General features: G+C 45.2%; 1 protein-coding gene and 1 pseudogene across 12 annotated transcripts in view; both read right to left on the bottom strand.

The window, feature by feature from the left end:
• Positions 1-290: 290 nt before the first annotated feature.
• Positions 291-19,469, bottom strand: part of ARMCX4 (armadillo repeat containing X-linked 4) — a 32,820-nt gene continuing 13,641 nt past the window's right edge. The window contains exons 1-7 of one of the 12 annotated variants that reach the window (XM_060407966.1): positions 10,182-10,578; positions 9,945-10,013; positions 9,037-9,143; positions 8,874-8,951; positions 8,452-8,532; positions 8,080-8,170; positions 291-7,741 (exon numbers count right to left, since the gene is read on the bottom strand). In XM_060407966.1, the coding sequence (XP_060263949.1) occupies positions 628-7,596 (6,969 nt within the window). In that variant the 5' untranslated portion in view covers positions 7,597-7,741; positions 8,080-8,170; positions 8,452-8,532; ... (2 more) ...; positions 9,945-10,013; positions 10,182-10,578 and the 3' untranslated portion in view covers positions 291-627. Of the gene's footprint in view, positions 7,742-8,079; positions 8,171-8,451; positions 8,533-8,873; positions 8,952-9,036; positions 9,144-9,944; positions 10,014-10,181; positions 10,579-19,469 lie in introns of those variants that run through there. The other 11 variants (XM_060407967.1, XM_027963115.3, XM_060407965.1 and 8 more) reach the window with 11 other exon arrangements.
• Positions 9,872-19,469, bottom strand: part of LOC101119964 (sodium/potassium-transporting ATPase subunit beta-3-like) — a 29,450-nt pseudogene continuing 19,852 nt past the window's right edge.

Below are 19,469 nucleotides of genomic sequence, written 5' to 3'. Positions count from 1 at the left end.
TGTGGAGCAAAATTACCACCTCCATGCCTTTCTTCCCATCACTCCTCCCTTCTCCAATGCCCTTCTGCCCTGTTTTTAGCCCATCCTTCATGCCCAGCCTACTTAAGTGCCCCCTCCTCTGTAAACGTTTCCCTGAACACTGTCGCCTACGGAAGTTTCTGTTGCCTTTAAGCACTAATACGAAACAGCTGGCCAAGACCAGAGGCTCTAACATGCTGCTGGTACCTTTGTGTTTCCATACATCTTGCCTCTCCAAATAGATCATAGGTTCAAGGACAAAGATATGACTATTTTTTCTGCTTAAAACACACAACTTTATTGATGACATAAAAATAAAGTCTCAAATGTATAAACGTAAGTCCACACAAAGGACCAAAGATTACTTATGAAGAATCAATTCAGTTTCTGCTCATGAAGCATACCAAAAATATCTCAATCCAGACAAGGTAAAAATCAACACATGTATTTTCAGTACAAGATTGAATTCATTTGGTGTTCATAAAATGGTCCAGCTATCGACCATCATAAGCAACATCTTTAGAAATTATAATGCGATTTACAATGTGCATTACTTCCAAGCTGCAAAACCAAAATATTACTCAAATTTGTTTGGAAAATTACAACTAATCATAGTTTACTTAAAAACAGCTCAACTCTTTCTTTCACCTCAGGGTCATTGTATTCTGCCGCTAAGATGCGAAGTTTCTTAGCACATGCTTTAGGTCGTTGGAATATGAAATAAAGGGAATTTTTACTGAACTTGTCTTGGGTAAATACTTTTGCTCTTCTTTTAAAATGGTAATTTATATTTTCAAATAGTGAAAGAGCATTCAGAATATTCTCCTTTGTCTCTTTCTTGCTAAAGATATTAATCAGTGATGCTGGTGCATTGGCAATGAGCAAGTCCTTTGTCATAGAGGGATTTTTAGAGAAATTTAAAAGCATTCCCAAAATATGGTCTTTAGTTTCTCCACTTCCCACAGTTAACAAACGAAGAAACTCTGAAATGTAATTTGTAACCATATGCTGATACTCACTGATAATAGTCAGGTGCTTTATCAATCTCAGTCCAGCCAGCTGCACATTTGAATTCAAGGGATAGGTGATGGTGTCTTCACATACTTGATTTAAGTAGGTTTTAACCTTCCTATGGTTTTCAGCAGCCACTGAGATGTTATTCAGTGCATTTAAAGCCTTCTGCCTAACACTGGGGTAGGGATTATTAAGCAAGCCTTCAATAATTGAGATTCTACCTGCATTACGAATTATTTCATGAGAAAATGGGTAATCACGACTGTTATATAGAGCATTATTGGCTATTTCATGAATAGAAGGATCTTCAGTCATCTCAATCATGCAAATGAGTTTTTCGAGCTCTCGTGGATCCACGTTATTTTCACGTTTACAACGGCAAACCCAGGGCTGAGTTTTCTCCCCAGACCTAATCTGCTTTCTGAGTTCATCTTCAGGTGGGAAGCAAGACTCATTTTGGTATGGAAATTTCATTTCTGTCCAGATCATGGCTCCTGCCCATGACCCCATTCCTGCCCCAGGGACCATGGACGGACATGAGACTCTTGACTCAGCTGTCTTTTTGGCTTTAGTCTTAGGCACAGATTTATCCTCACTTCTGTTTCTTTTACCATCCCAGGAACAAGATTTTACATCGACTCCACCAGCAGCCTCCAGCTTGTCCTTGTTGCTGACCTTATGTCTAGCCCCACGCTCAAAACTGACATCTTTCTCACACTTGGATCTGACTGCATTACTGTTCTCACTGTCAGCCCAAAACAAGGACCTTAAACTGATCTCCTCAATATCAGGGCTGGATGCTCTACTTAGCTCATCCTCATCTACATCTCTAGCCAAAGTCCAGGACCGCCCACTAGCCTCTGCCCTAGCCCCAAGCCTAGACCCTGTAGTGGCTACATCTCCATCCCACAACCAAGACTCCTGCCTGGCCTCAGCTCCAGCCACAGCTCCAGCCTCAGCTCCCAAACAGGAATCCATACAGACAGCCTCATCAGATTTCATCCAGGACCCAACATTGGCCTTGTTCTCGGCCCCAAATCTGGAACCAATGATGGCTTCTTTCCCAACTACTGAGTTGGATTTAATACTGGCTTCGTTTTTATTCCCAGGACTAGATACAATACAAACTTCTTCCCCTCTCCAGAACCAAGACCCTGTGCTAGCCTCACTCCCAGCTCCAAACCAGGATCCCTCCCTGGCCTCTACCCCAGCTCTTACCTGAGAATTTCTACTGTGCTGATCTCCAGGGCTCATCCACGACCCTCCACTTGCCTGATCTTCAGGCCCCATGCTAGATGCTCTTCCGGCCTCATTCGCAGGCTTAGATCCAGTCCAGGATTTTCCACAAGCCTGACCCTCAGTGCCAACCCAGGAGCCTCCTCCACTGGCCTGATCCTCAAATCCAGATTTGGAACAGATACTGCCTTGATCCCCAGTCACAATCCAGGACCTTTCACTGGCCTGACTCCCAGTGCCAGTCCAGGACCCACCACTGGCCTGGTCTGCAAGTCCTGGACTAGACCCTCCAATGGCCTGGTCCTGAGCACTGGACCAGAACACTCCACCACTGGCCTGATCCTCAAATCCAGGTTTGGAACAGCTACCAGCCTGAGCCCCAGCCCCAGCCCCAGCCCAAGACCCTCCACTGGCTCGACTCCCAGTATCAGCCCAGGACCCACCACTGGACTGGTTCATGGGCTCGAGCACAGGCCCTCTAACCACCTGGTCACCAGCCCCACCCCAGGACCCTCCTGCATGGGCCTGACTCCCACTGCAAGCATAGAACCATCCACTGGACTGATTCTCTGGCACTGGCCTGGATCCTCCACTGGCTTGGTCTCCAATAGCAGCCCAGGAATCTCCAACAGGCTGGCCCCTTGGCCCCAGTATAGACCCTCCACTAGCCTGACCTGCACTGTCAGCCCAAGATACTCTTCCAGATTTGGCCTGATCCTCATACCTAGGCTTTGCCTCACTACCAGCCTGATGCCCAGGTCCAACCCAGGACCCTTCATTGGCCTGGTCTGCAGCTCCAACCAAGAACCCTCCACTGGCTTGGTCCCCAGAATTAGCCCAGGACCCTCCACTGGGCTGCTCCTCGGGTCCCAACCGAGACTGTCCATCAGCCTGACCACCAGCACGGGCCAAAGAACCTTCTTCACTGACATGAAGTCCATCCTCAAATCCCGGCTTGGACCCACCATGAGACTGATCACCAGTCCCAGTCCAGGAACCCCCACTGGCCTGCTCCACAGTCCCAACCAATAATCCTTCACTGGCCTGGTTCCCAGTGCCAGACCAGGACCCAACACTGGACTGGCCTACAATCCCTGGCCTAGCCCCTCCACTGGCCTGTTCTCCAGTTGTAACCCAGGACACACCACTGGACTGATCCACAGACGCTAGCCCAGATCCTCCACTGGCTTGGTTGGCAGTGACAGCCCAGGCCTTTCCACTGGACTGGTTTTCAGGCCCCAGCCCAGTCCCAGTCCAGGACACATTTTCACTGGCCTGAACCTCAAGTCTAGGCTTGGCCAGATCACTAGTCCCAACCCAGGTTGCACCACCAGAGAGGTCACTAGTCAGAATCCAGGAACCTCCAGTAGTCTGGTCCACAGCCACAGCCCAGTACCCAATGTTAAGCACATTCCCACTTGTAGCCTGGGCCCAGGAGGCTCCATTGGCCTGAATCCCAGCCGAATCCTGGGACCTTCCACCAGCCTGTGCCTCCGCCCCAGTCCAGGATGCTCCACTGGCCTGGTTCTCAACCACAGCCCAGGATACTCCAATGGCCTCTCCCCCAGTCCAAGATACCCCGCTGGTCTGGCCCCCAGCCCAGGCAGTGTCACTCACCTGAGCTCCAGTCCAGGGCACCACAACAGCCTGGTTCCCAGTGCCAGCCCAAGAAGTCCCACTGGCCTGGTTCTCAGCTACAGTCCAGGACCCTCCAACAGCCCTGTCTGTAGCCTCTACCCAGTAACCTCCATTGGCCTGTCCCCCAGGCCAGGACTGTTGACTGGCATGACTCCCAGCCCAGAACCCTCCACTGGCCTGGTCCCCAGCTCCAGCCCAGGACTGAACACCAACCTCATTCTCACTCTTGGCCACACTCCAGGACTCAGTATTGGCTTCATTTTCATCATCAGCCCAGGACGTGCTATTCTCCCAGTATCCATCCCTAGCCTGAAACCTAAATTTGATCCATCGCTCTGAAGCAACCCAGTCCTCAACGCCAATCCCATTCCAGTAGTAGTCGTGGACCTTAGTCTGAGACTTTGTGCAGGCCTGAGGGCCTGCCCCACCTTCACTCTCTGAAGTAGGCGTGGCCTTAGCCTTGGGCTTTACAGAGACATCTCCTGCGGCTTCTGACTCACACTTATGCTTAGCCTTGTCCTTTGCCCCCAACGAGGTCTTGCTCTGGGAATGGGCTAAAGATTGATGCTGGCCAGAGCCCACCATACCTGCTCCAGCCTCTCCCTTAGACTCAGTGATGCGATTGCCCCTGACCTTACTCCTGGCACCAAGCAAGGCCTCTCCCTGGGAACTGGCCACAGCCTGGGATGGGGCAGAGCCTGTTGTATCTGTTTGCAGCTGCAGAGAGTCCATTGTAGCTGGCCCAGCACCTGCCTTGGACGCAGCACTGGCACTGCCCCGAGCCTTCTTCTTAGTACCACACGAGGTCTCGCCCTGGGAACTAGCTGTAGCCTGGGGCTGAACACAGCCCTTGGTATCTGGCTTAGACCCTGCCTTGGATGCAGCACTGGCACTATCCCGAGCCTTCTTCTTAGTACCACACGAGGTCTCACCCTGGGAACTGGCTGCAGCTTGTGGTTGAACACAGCCTTTGGTATCTGGTCCAGAGTCCACCTTAGACACAGTACTGGGATTGCCCCAGACCTTACTTCTGGCACCAGGCAAGGATTCACCTGGGGAATCAGACTCAGCTTGGGGCTGAGCAGAGCCCACGGGGTCTGCTCCAGCCTCTGCCTTGCACAAATTGTTGGCATTACCCCTGACGTTATTCTTGGCACCAGGCAAGACCTCACCCTGAGAAGTGACCATACCTTGGGGCTGGGCAGTGTTTGTTGTATCTGTTTGAGGCTGGGGAGAACACGTTGCATCTGGCCCAGTTCCTGCTGTAGACATGGAATTGGGATTTCCCTGGGCCTTATTCTTAGTAACAGGCAAGGCTTCACCCCGGGAATTGCCCACAGCCTGGGGCTGAGCAGGGCCTGTTGTATCTGTTGGAGTCTGAGCAGAGGCCTTTGCATCTGACCCAGCCCCTGCCTTAGACGCAGCATTGGGATTGCCCCGGACCTTATTCTTAGTACCAGGTGAGGCTTCACTCTGAGAACTGACCACAGCTTGGGGCTGAGTAGGCCCTGTGGTATCTGGCCCAGCCCCTGCCTTAGACGCAGCACCAGCATTGCCCCGAGCCTTCTTCTTGACACCAGGCAAGGCCTCACCCTGGGTACTGGCCACAGCCTGGGGCTGGGCAGAGCTCTTTGTATCCTGTCCAGTCCCTGCTTTAGACACAGCAGTGGCATTGCCCCGAGCCTTATTTTTGACACCACACAAAGCCTCACCCTGGGAACTGGCCACAGCCTGGAGCTGGGCAGGGCCTACTGCATCAGTCGGAGGCTGGGCCGAGCCCTTTGCATCTGGACCAGCCCCTGTCTTAGACACAGCACTGGCACTGCCCAGAGCCTTCTTCTTGACACCAGGCAAGGCTTCCCCCTGGGAACTGGCCACAGCCTGGGACTGAGCAGAGTTCTTTGTATCTGATCCAGTCTCTGCCTTAGAAACAGCATTGGGATTGTCCTGGACCTTATTCTGGGTACCAGGTAAGACCTCGCTCTGAGAAATGGCCATATCCTGAGGTTCACCAGAGGCCCTCAGTTCTGCCTTAGCCCCTGCCCCGGAAATAGCATCAGGATCACCCTTGCCATCAATTCTGGAATCAGGGGAAACATCAGCTTGGGCCCTAACCCCAGCTTGAGGCTGTGCACAGGTTTTCATCTCCATTCCAAGCCCTGCCTTACTCTTGCCTTTGGCTTTGCTCCTAGCTTTACGTCTGGTGGTAGGCAGAGCCTCAGCCTGGCTCTTGGTCAAAGTCTGAGACTGTGCCTTTCTGTCTGTCCCAGCTTCTTCTTTAGACTTGGTGTTGGCATTGCCTTGAGCCTTAACCCTGTCATCAGGCACAGCATCAGCCTGGACACGGATCATAGGCTGAGGCGGCATATGGGACTCAGTGTCTGTTCCAGCCCTCACCATGGATACAGCATAGGGACCATCTCTACCCTTAACCCAGGCATCAGGCGCAAATTCAATCTGAGTATTGGCTACAACTAGAGGCTGTGTGGCAGCCGTCATGTCAGCTCCCATCATTGCCCTAGATATGACACTGGCATTTGCCCTGTCATCAACCCTGGCACCAGACACTGTCTCAGCCTGTTTCTTGGTCACAGTCTGAGATTGTGGAGAAACACTTGTATCTGCCCCAACCCCTGCTTCACACATGGCCTTGGTATTACCCCCTACATCAACTGCCACCCCAAGCATGGCCTCAGCCTGGGCCTTGGCTACAACTTGAGGCTGAGCAGAAGCCCTCATATCTGCCAAAGACCCTGCCTGAGACATGGTTTTGCAATTCCCCTTGGCCTCAACCTCAGTACCAAGAACACTGTCAATCTGGATCTCGGCCACAACCTGAGACAGTGAACAGGGCTTCATGACTGCTCCAGCTTCTGCCTTGGACACAAAATTAGGATTTCCCTGAGCATCAACTGAGGTACCAGACCAGACCTCAGACAGAGTCTTAGCCACACTCACAGTCTCTTCCAGGGCTCTTGCCTTGGTGTCAGCCACACTTCTGATCTTGTTTATGGTGCCCGTCTTGGTCACTTCCCTGATTACTGTCAAGGCCTCATTCTGTGTCACCACCACGCTGTTCATTTCTATCTCTTTTTCGGCCAATATATGAGCTTCTGCTTTGGTCTGGGTCATTGCTTCTTTCTTGGTCTCTACCTTAGTAGCAAGTGCCCAAGCTTTAGCTTTGGTCTGGGTCACTGCCTCTTTCTTGATCAGTTTCCCAGACCCAGAGTCAGTTTGGGTCACTGCCTCCCTCATGGCCACTTCATTGGCTTTGGTGTCAGTCAGAATCACTGCCTCTGTTATTATCACTGTTCCAGCCACCGTTTTGGCCTCAGATTGGGTCTCTGTCTCTGCCTCAGCCATTGCCTTGGCTTGAGAATAGGCTTTGCTTCTGTCTGTAGCAGTGACCTTAGTCTCTACTTCAGCTCCAGACCTATCTCTTGCTCCAGCTTCTGCTCCGGTCTTGGGCTTGGGTCTAGTCTCAATCTCTGTCCCAACCATGGCTTCACACATGGCCAAGGTCTGCTTTTGTATCCCAGCCACAGTCTCCATCTTGACTTTGGACCCATTTCTGGTAAGTCGCCTCACACTCTGGGCTCTTCCCTTGGTTAATCTGTAAATGCAGTAGCAGGCACCAGCCCAGAACATCAGTCCTGCAGTCACCAAGCCCACTTCCTGAATGCGACCCATGTAATCACCCTTGATGAAGGCAAGAACAAGATACAAAACGGCTCAATTAGACTGGGAAAAGAGGGTAGTAGGTCTGCATGTAACCCTGCAAGGGTGCTGGTCTTCAGCCACTCAAAGGCCAGCAGAGCTGCCACTGGAAATGGACCTAGAAGTGGAGGAAGGAAACTGGCTAAAGTTTCTCTTCTAATTCTGTGCATCACACAGACAGATACACAGAATAGGGAAGTGTAAAAATGATGTGCTTTGTGGGAGAAGAAGATAACTAGCAAATTCTCTTTCCATTCCTTTTATCTCCTCTCCATCTTTCCCAGTGCCCAAAAATTTCCCCCAGGGTACTTCCATACACGTTTTCTTACATCAAATGAACAGTGGAAAGGATACTGGTAGCACTGACTACGGATGGTAGACTGAAGCCCTCACACCCTAATTTTTACTGGACCTACTCTGGTCACCACTCCCACAGGTCCCCACCCTCATACCAACCTGTAATGATCAAGGCAGTTCCCTCCTCTTTCCTTCTCTTGACTGGAGGTATATCCTAAAGGAGATCTATAAACTCATGAGATCTGTGGACCTAGAGACAGACAGACAGATGGAGAAACAGACGGGAGTGAAGATTTTGTTTACCATGACATATATTATTAACAAACCTCTCTCTATCCTCTTCAATTCACCCCATTTCCTGTTATCACAATAAAGGTGAAGGTGTGGGGTACGTGAAGGGATGGTGAGGAGAGTGCCTGGAAAAGGGGGAGGCTAAGTATCCTCCAGACTGGACACTGGATACCTTCAGATAGACACTCACTTCCAACAACCCACCTTAGATGTCTACCCGGGCAATCCCCATCCTCTTACCAGCATATACTGATCAGGAATAATTTCCTCCTTATTTCCTTGCTTCCAGTGATCTCAAGCCTTTCAGACCTGTAGACCCAGCTGTGGACAAGTAAACAAACAGGTACTAGAGATCAGATCTTTCACAGAATGGACAAGTACCCTGATCCCTGACTCCAATCCCTGCCTTGTGAGAGCCCATGTCCAATTTGCTAATATGATCCATCCTCTCAAGTCTTCTCTCAGTCCCACTGTAGCCCACGCTTACCCCAATGTTCCTACCATTTCCTGCACTGATATCAGCAGGGAGGATGGCAACACTGGGGAAATCTGGCAGAGTGCAGAAGTGGAAGAACCCTCCACTGACACTCTCTCAAGTCTCAGCCATCTTATATGCCCACCCTCTCTTGTTAACCCTATGCATTGTCCATCTTCACACCAACCTCCACAGTTCCAGGCCAGTCTCCCACTTTCCTTTGCTTTCAGTGGTAAAGAGCCCTACTATTGCCCTATGAGAAGACCTAGGAACAAACAGAGAAAAAAAGAAAGGTAAATGGTGAGTACTTATGACACTTCAGCATCTAAAACATGAGTCCCAGTACCCACCTGACTGGGCTTCCCTGGTGGCTTGGTGGCTCAGTGGTAAAGTATCTGCCTGCCAATGCCTGTCAATGCAAGAGACTTGGGTTCAATCCCTGGGTCAGGAAGATCCCCTGGAGAAGGAAATGGCAATCAACTCCAGTATTCTAACTTGGGAAATCCCATGGACTGAGGAGTCTGGCTGGCTACAGCCCATGGGGTTGCAGAAGAGTCAGACATGACTTGGCGGCCAAACAATAACAATCTGGATTTAGACACCCGTTCTCTGGCAAACAAAACCTAGGGCTTCTCCAGCACTGAAACAGGCAGGGTAGAAAAGGGAGGCAGGTAAAAGGGGAGCAACAGAGGCGAATCATTCTAAAACCACCTGTAGGATTCTAGGGCTTCTCCCCAGTCTATCATTTCCTTCACCTGTGCCAACAGGTGGAAGAATCTGGAAAACTGGAAAACAGGGAGACAGATGGAGGCCCGTAGATCCTATACTCTAGAATGACAGCCTACTGCCATTTACTTCTCCTTAAACTCATCTCTAGCAGGCTCCAACAAAAGAGACAGGATGTGTGTTGGGGGTCGGGGGCTTTTGCTTCTGCAAAATCTCCATCCCTCCCCCGCAAAGGTTATCTCCAAAAAAAAAAAAAGTAGTTCTTTGAGACAGCAATTAGTATTTTCGCAGTATTATCTGAGGTGCAAAAAAAAGCATCCATAGAAAAGTTGCTGTCTTTATTGGTCTTCAACATACACTTTAAGTTAAAAAGCCCAAGCTTGGTAAGATTGGTAAGTAAACACAGTTTAGAGAAAGTCCCCTATAGAGCCACCCTATATACCATCCAGATAGCGGCGCCTAAGTTCCTGTCATAGAGAATATTCGTATAGCACTTCCACGGTTCACAGCGAGTGTCCGTACCCACACTAACCTCCGCAGATCCTGTGCAGTTTGCTCTTCTTCTTCTCTCGCCTCGCCACAAACACTGCCCCACGAATCACTGTCGTCAGACAGGAGAGAGGAAAGGCACTGAGCGCTTGGACTAGCATCCAAGACGCAGATCCCAATACTCGCTTTTCTGGATTCAGGAACCCGGTTATCAAACGTCCCTGCGCACCTTGCGAGACGCCACCCGCACCAACCCCGCCGTCCAGTCACTAAGGCCCACCATTTTCTCTGCAAACGCCACCGTGGCGGCGTGTCCCTTCCACTGAAACTAGCAGGAAGCTGAGCGGACGTGTGCGATCAGTGATTAGAGTCAGAGAAGAAGGAACATCTCAATCTCTGCATTTCCCTCTTGAGACACTCCCCCCACCATCCGCCCTGTCAAAGCCCAGGATTCCCCAGCACAGACTTAGGCAGGAGGAGCAGGGCTTGGGAGAATCGAGCGAAGGTTCCGGGAACTTGAGCCGCTTTCTCCCCCATCCCCAGGCCAGCTCCCGGGTTGGCAGTCCGCTGCCGCTCTGGCTTCTGTGCGCGGGGCCCTTACCTGCTCCGCTTGCCGCGGGGCCCGATGCCAGCCCGCCGTGCGCAGGGCAGCGGGGAGCTGGTACCCAGACAGGAGTGACGCCTGCACCGAAGGCTGCGTCGCTCTGCAGCTCGCGGTCACGTGAGCGCCCCGCGTCACCGCCGAGCTCGCCCTCCGATCCCCCCTCCCAGGGGCTGGTGGGGAGTTCAGCAGGACCCTCCCCTCCACCTCCGCACGCACGGTCTCCCCCTCCACCCAGCTGTGCGCGAGGCCCCGTCACTCAGCTCGTTTCCCTCCAATCTGAGAGCCCACAAGTGGCATCATCTCCCTGCGGTTGGAGTTTGCCCTTCTCTTGTTACCAGGGAGGGTCTGCATCCCCCCTTCCACCTCCAGGCCTTGGCTCCGGCCTTTCCTGCAGCTTCTCTGAGGACTGTCTCTAAGACAGTTGCCCTACGGTAGTTGCCACACCTACATGGGCCAGGGAAGGGGTGTCAGGAAGGGGAGTAGAGAGCGCAAGGAAAGGTTTACCTTTCTTTTGTTGTGCCCCCTTTTTTTCCCGTTTTTACGTCACATTCATTGTTTTTGTAAGAGGAAATGGCGTCAAGCCATTTTCTTTTGACATTTACAAATTAGGTTGTAAAAATAACAAAAGACTCATTCATTTATGCCACACTAAGAATGCTTTCTAGTTGCTGTAAACTATTTCATAGCTTTGAAAACAGACTAGTGATTGTTAACATTTTAAATATAAAGTTTTCCTAAACGAAACCAGTAGGTTTTAAATAGGACCTATAAATTCGTCTTTGGAAGGACATTCAGCTGTCCAATCTTAGCAGTTTTGCACAAGTGGTTTACAACTTTTTTAAATTCTAGCTTCATTGACGATCTTCCATCAGGTGTCTGAGAACTTCATAGATGACTCCTGGTTGATGAACCCAGGAGTGCCCGAAAAAACAGCGACTTCCCAGATTAACCTGTTTTCCATTCAAGGAGTTTTATTGGGATTTTGCATAAGCCTGTAATCAAATGAGTCTCATCACACCCAGGAAAGGACCAACTGTGCTATCCCACTAACGAAAAGGAGGCTCAACAGGTGGATTTTCATTAGACCATGACAGTGGTGAGATAGCTCCACTATCTGCCTTTCATGCACTGTAGGTCCCCGAGGAGCAGGAATATACACTGTTCAGCACCTTCCAGTAGAGATAATGGGTAGGGCCTGTGGCTAAGGTAAAGGTCTATGGGCAATACCCTTGAAATCCATGTCCTTTTTCTCTCACAAAAGGCACAGTTCACAGGATCCCAAACAGTGACGCCAGGAAAAAAGAGGTTTTTTTCACCCTCTGCCTTCTGTTACAATTTCATTGTACCATCTATACAAGCCCCTCAAAATAATCCCATAAGGTAGGGACAAAGTCTGCAGAATTTACTCCCCAGACATCCAGCTGTCTGGGCTGGGGAGTCCTACACTAAATATAAACTCTTCAGGCAACCTGTCTCTTAGAACATTGAAATCTGACACCCCAGAAGGAAGCTCCCTGGGTGAGGGGCCCCTGTGTAGGGGAGGCCTTTTCAGGAGGTGAACTAGGATGCCCAGAGCGCCTTAGACCCACTAATGGGTTTTCAGAACTCATTCGACTGTGACCAATTTATGCTCTCCATCAGAGGAAAACATTTAGAAATTCATTATAAAGACATTTAAAACTTATGAAAAATTTTAAAAAACAAAGAAACCAAAAACCCAGGAGCATAATGTCAAACAGCTCATTTGCAATAATCTAAAAACTCTTACTGATCATTAATGACATGACAACCCAGTAAAAAGTGTGCCAAAGACTCGAATGGATTTGTTTGCAGAAAAGAAATACCAGTGACTGATAAACATATGAAAAAAAAGACTCAACTTCAAAGAAATGCAAATCCAAACCACTATGTGTTGCCCTATTTCAGCTATGAGTATCAAAATTTAGATATTTGATAATTTTGTTGACTGGTTTATGGGAAAATGAACACTTCCACACTCTGTTGGATACAGATGCTGTGACGCAGCCTTTTTATGGAGAGCAATTTGGCAAAATCTGATATCCCACAGATTCTTTAAGCAATTCTTAGGAGGTTAGCCAGCCTGATACTAACACAGTTTCACAAAAGATACATACAATAGGGTATCTCTTGCAGGTTAAAAAAAATGAAACATAAAAAGTTCATCAATAAAAACCCCTATGTTATGAAAAAGGGCTGAAATGTAGAACTGATATCATTAGGCTTTCAAGGCAAGTATACACAGACAAAAAAGCACAAGCTTCAAAATCACAGTGGGAGTAGGGAACACAAGAAAGGAATCAAGTATTAAATTTAGAACTGCTTTATGTCGGACAGTGTGGTAAAGTTATCTATATTTAGACTTTAATGAATTTTGTAATCTCTAGAGTGACCACTAAAATTACAGTGAAAAAAGTATAATTAACAAGGTAATAGAGAGGGAAAACAGAATTTAAAAATTACTAATCAAGAGAAAAGAGGAAGAGCAATACAAAATAGGCAGAATGAATAATCAAATAATAAGATTATAGATTTAAGTGCAAATATACCTCTAATTTACTGGTAAACAGCCTAAACATTCCAATAAAAGGACAAAACTTGTCAGACTGGATTTTTTAAAAATAACTATATGCTGTTTAGAAAAGATTCATCTTCAATATCAAGCCACAGAGGCTGAAAGTGAAAAAATGGAAAAAGATATACCACAAAAATATTAACAAGAAAAATCTTTCAATGGCAACATCAAATAAAGTATATTTTAAAGCAAGGAGCATCAGTAAAGACAAAAAGAGACATTTCACAGCTGTTAACATTTTATTTTATAAGTATATATATATCCATCTAGAGTTTTCCCTGTTCATTTATATACATGTGTGTATACACATGTATTTGAATAAAAAATTCATACATATCTTCCCTTTACCTATTTTTACTTAAAAATATATATCATTAATGTATTTCCACTGGAAACTTTTGGTTCTGTTCTAGTTTGTAAAGGCAACACTGTACTCTATGACAGTATCATGACTTCTTTAACCTATTCTCTATTGAATATTTAAGCTGTTTAGCATTATAAATAACACTGCAATGAGCATTTTTATGAATATATGTTTGTGCATTTGTTTTACCATTTTGGCAGAATGCCGTTCCAGAAATTAAATTCTTGGATTCAAAGGTATGCACATTTTAAAAACGTTCTAATATACATTCAACAAACTTTACTAGTGTATGCTCCTGACAATTATGTAAGCGCTGGCAAAGGTTAAAAAAAAAAACTGAAGCAACGTAAAAAGACCATGAAAAGGGAAACTTTAAGTAAATTAGGTTAAATTTATGTAATAAGGCTGACAAAAAGATTGAGGTCTGCATATCCTGATGGGAAGATACTTAGGGCATGTCACTATTTGCTTATTTTCTGTTAAACTATGTGTTTATTTGTCACTGCGTGCAAATTCCACAAGAATACATTCTAGTACAACATTCAAACCCAGAAAAAGCATTAGGACCGATTTAAAGCCACTGCCCTCATCAAAGCACAGTTACCTCCCCAGTTTATAAACTTTTTAAGTGTACACCCGTGGCGGATTCATGTTGATGTATGGCAAAACCAATACAATATTGTAAAGTAAAAAATAAATAAATAAAATGATAAAATGCTTTTCTACATATTACACATACATGTCTTATTAAAATATGTAAATAGATTTCTTCTGTGAGTGGTGCTGGAAAAACTGGATAGCTACATGTAAAAGAATGAAATGAGAACATTCTCTAACAACATGCACAAAAATAAACTCAAAATGATTTAAAGACGTAAATGTAAGACCGGATGCTATAAAACTCCTGCAGGAAAGCGTAAGCAGGGCACTCTGACATAAATCACAGTAATGTCTTTTGGGGATCTGTCTCCTGCAGTAATGGAAACAAAAACAAAAATAAACAAATGAGACCTAGCTGAACTTAAAAGCTCTTGACAGTAAAAGAAACCACTGACAAAATGGAGACAGCCTACAGAATGGGAGAAAATACTTGGAAATGAAGTGACCGACAAAGGATTAATCTCCAAAGTATACAAATCATACTTGTAGCTCCATATCAAAAACAAACAAACAAACAACCCAATCACAAGAAGATCTAAATAGACATTTCTCCAAAGAAGTCCTTTTGGCTGGCCAAAAGGCACATGAAAAGATGCTCAACATCACTAATTGTTAGAGAAATGCAAATCAAAGCTACAGTGAGGTATCATCTCACAGTGGTCAGAATGGCCACCATCAAAAACATCTACAAACAATAAATGGTGGAGAGGGTGGGCATGGGTTTCTTAAAGAAAACTGAAAAACAGAGCCAGCGTGTGTGTGCTTAGTCTCTCAGTCATATCTGACTCTTCACGACCCCATGGACTAAGCCCTCCAGGCTCCTCTGTCCATGGGGATTCTAAATACGACCCAGAAATTCTAGTCCCAAGCATGTACTGAAAGAAAAACGCACCCCAATGTTCATTGCAGTGCTGTTTACAATAGCCAGGACTATTCATTCAGGATGAAAGCATCCTAAATGTCCATAGGCAAATGAATAGACAAAGAAGATGTGGTACATATCTACAATGGAATATTACTCAGACACATAATACGATGAAATAATGTCATTTGCAGTAACATGGATGGACCTAGAGGTTATCATACTGGGTGAAGTAACACAGAGAAAAACAATCTATGATATTGCTTAAGTGTGGAACAAAAAAAATGGTACAAATGAACTTATTTACAAAATAGACTCACAGATATAGAAAACAAACATGGTTATCAAAAGGGTGTAGAGGGATAAATTAGGAGTTTGGGACTAAAACATGCATACTACTACATATAAAATGTGAGTTAAAAGAATAATCTCTTACTTTTTTAAACATCCTATATTGCCACTAATTACTAATTTACAGTGTGCATGAGAACATGGAGAAAGTGGTTCTGTCATGTGATTGAGGGGAGTGTAAATGGCCTAGTCTTTCTGGAGTTGAACTTTTTTTTTTTTTTTTTTGGTAGTAGAATATTGGAGAAGACTCTTGAGAGTCCCTTGGACTGCAAGGAGATCCAACCAGTCCATTCTGAAGGACATCAACCCTGGGATTTCTTTGGAAGGACTGATGCTAAAGCTGAAGCTCCAGTACTTTGGCCACCTCATGCGAAGAGTTGACTCATTGGAAAAGACTCTGATGCTGGGAGGGATTGGGGGCAGGAGGAGAAGGGGACGACAGGGGATGAGATGGCTGGATGGCATCACGGACTCGATGGACGTGAGTCTGAGTGAACTCCGGGAGATGGTGATGGACAGGGAGGCCTGGCGTGCTTCCATTCATGGGGTCACAAAGAGTTGGACACGACTGAGCGACTGAACTGAACTGATCCTAAAGCAAGACCACCTGTGGGCAAAGCTGTACATACCAGCTTGTTCACTGTTACCTTATTTTTATTAACTCCAGACTCAGAACAATTTCATGTACATCAATGTAGGGATGAAGGTAGAAGTAAATAAGCAACAATGTAAACAAGCTATGGAAGAGTATGCAGCAGCTAAAAAGAATAAAGCAGCATTATATGTACTGGTTCATATACATTATATGTATAAGCTCTCTGAGATATAATTTTAAGTGGAAAAAAAAAAAGAAATCGGGGAATTCCTTGGCAGTCCAGTGATTAGAAATCTGTGCATTCACTGTTATGGTGTGGGTTCAATTCCTGGTCAGGAAACTAGGATCCAAGCCTCATGGCACACGCACACAAAAAAAGGGAATTGTGAAACAGCATTTTAAATATGATCCCAAATATATATAATTTTTTTAATTGAAATATAGTTGATTTACAATGTGTTAGTTTCAGGTGTATAGCAAATTGAGATATATATGTTCTTTTTTAGATTCTTTCCCATTGTTGGTTATTATAAGATATTGAGTATAGTTCCCTGTGCTATACAGAAGGTATGATTGTTATCTATTTCATATATTGTTGTGGTTGCTTAATCACTAAGTCATGTCTGACCCTTTTGTGACCCCATGGACTGTAGCCCACCAGGCTTCTCTGTCCATGGGATTCTCTAGGCAAGAACACTGGAGTGGGTTGCTATTTCTGTCTTCAGGGGATCTTCCCAACCTAGGGATCAAACTCTCATTTCCTGCTTGGCAGGCAGATTCTTTACCACTGAGCCACACGGGAAGCCATTTTATAAGTAGTAGTATGCATGTTTTAGTTCCAAAGTCCTAATTTATCCCTCTGCATCCCTTTGGTAACCATAAGTTTGTTTTCTATATCTGTGAGCCTGTTTTGTAAATGAGTTCATTCATACCATTTTTTAAAGATTCCACATATAAGTGATATCATATGATATTTGCCTTTATCTGATTTACTTCACTTAGGATAATCTCTGGGTCCATCCATATTGCTGCAAATGGCAGTATTTCACTCTTTTTTTTTACTTCTGCATCGTGTATCTGTACCACATCTTCTTGTCCATTCATCTGTCGATGGACACTTATGTTGCTGCCATGTCTTGGCTGTTGTAAATAGTGCTGTTCTGAATATTAGGGTGCATATATCTTTTTGAATTATAGATTTTTCCAGGTATATGCCCAGGAGTGGAACTGCTCAATCATATGCTGATTCTATTTCTAGTTTTTTAAAATTTTTTTAAAATTTTTATTTTTACTTTATTTTACTTTACAATACTGTATTGGTTTTGCCATACATTGACATGAATCCACCACGGGTGTACATGCATTCCCAAACATGAACCCCCCTCCCACCTCCCTCCCCATATAAATCTCTTTATTTTAATTGGAGGTTAATTACTTTACAATATTGTATTGGTTTTGCCATACATCAACATGAATCCGCCACAGGTATACACGTCTTCCCCATCCTGAACCCCCCTCCCTCCTCCCTCCCCGTAGCAGCAACGTCCCTAGTGGCTGCACTAACTTACATTCCAACCAATATTGTAGGAGGGTTCCTTTTTCTGTACACTGTCTCCAACATTTATTATTTGTAGACTTTGAAAAAATTATTGAAATATAGTTGATTTACAAGGTTGTGTTAGTTTCTGCTGTACAGCAAAGTGAATCAGTCATCCATACACATATATCCACTCTCTTTGGAATTCTTTCCCCATGTGCATCATTACAGAGTATTAAGAAGAGTTCCCTGTGCTATATAGTACATCCTTATTAGTTATCTATTTTATATATAGTATGGTGTATATATCAACCCCAATCTCCCAATTTATCCCTCTCCCCTCTTTCCCCCTGGTAACCATAAGTTTGTTTCCTACATCTGTAACTACTCTATGTTTTTTTTTAATACATGTTTTTGTTGTGTTTTATTTTTTGGCCATGCCACACAGCATGTGGGATCTCAGTTCCCTGAATAGGGATCAAACTCATGCCTCCTGCATTGGAAGCATGGAGTCTTAACTGCTGGACTGTCAAGGAAGTCCATCTATTTTTGTTTTGTTGATAAATTCATTTATATCATTTTTTTTTAGCTTTTCCATATAAGCAGTATCATAGATTTGTTTTCTCTGTCTGACTTACTTCACTCGGTATGATAATCTCTGGTCCATCCATGTTCTGCAAATGATGTTATTTCATTCTATTTTATGGCTAATAGTCCATTGTAGATATGTACCACATCTTCTTATCCATTCCTCTGTCAATGGACATTTAGGTTGCTTCCATGTCCTAACTATTGTAAATAGTGCTGCAATGAATATTGGGGTGCATTAAATTTTCAAATTATGATTTTTCTCTGGATAGATGCCCAAAAGTGGGATTGTAAGATCCCATGGTAGCTCTATTTTTAGTTTATAAGGAATCTCCATACTGTTCTCCATAATGGTTGTATGAATTTACTTTCCCACCAACAGTTGTGGGAGGTTTCCCTTTTATCCACACCGTCTCCAGTATTTTATTATTTATAGATTTTTTTGATGATAACCATTCTGATCGGTGTGAGATGATACCTAATTGTACCTTTGATTTGCATTTCTCTTGCCAAAATCTGTTGGATAATCGAAAAAACAAGAGAGTTCCAGAAAAACATCTACTACTGCATTATTGACTATGCCAAAGCCTTTGACTCTGTGGATCACAACAAACTGTGGAAAACTCTTAAAGAGATGGGAATACCAGACCATCTGAACTGCCTCCTGAGAAATCTGTATGCAGGTCAGGAAGCAACATTTAGAACTAGACGTGGAACAACAGACTGGTTCCAAATCAAGAAAGGAATACATCAAGGCTGTATATTGTCACCCTGCTTATTTAACTTCTATGCAGAGTACATCATTACTCTGTCTGGATGAAGCAGAAGTTGGAATCAAGACTGCCGGGAGAAATACCAATAACCTCAGATATGCAGATGACACCACCCTTATGGCAGAAAGCGAAGAACTAAAGAGCCTCTTAATGAAAGTGAAAGAGGAAAGTGAAAAGTTGGCTAAAAGCTCAACATTCAAAAAACTAAGATCATGGCATCCAGTCCCATCACTTCATGGCAAATAGATGGGGAAACAGTGGAAACAGTGACAGACTTTATTTATTTATTTATTTATTTATTGGACTCCAAAATCACTGCAGATGGTGACTGCAGCCATGAAATTAAAAGACGCTTGCTCCTTGGAAGGAAAGTTATGACCAACCGAGACAGCATATTAAAAACCAGAGACATTACTTTGCCAACAAAGGTCCGTCTAGTCAAGGCTATGGTTTTTCCAGTAGTCATGTATGGATGTGAGAGTTGGACTATGCAGAAAGCTGAGCACTGAAGAATTGATGCTTTTGAACTGTGGTGTTGGAGAAGACTCTTGAGGGTCCTCGGACTGCAAGGAGATCCAACTAGTCAATCCTAAGGGAAATCAGTCCTGAATATTCATTGGAAGGACTGATGCTGAAGTTGA

Source organism: Ovis aries, chromosome X (genome assembly GCF_016772045.2).
Source record: "Ovis aries strain OAR_USU_Benz2616 breed Rambouillet chromosome X, ARS-UI_Ramb_v3.0, whole genome shotgun sequence".
Lineage (NCBI taxonomy): Eukaryota > Metazoa > Chordata > Mammalia > Artiodactyla > Bovidae > Ovis > Ovis aries.
This window is presented reverse-complemented; position numbering and strand designations above follow the sequence as displayed.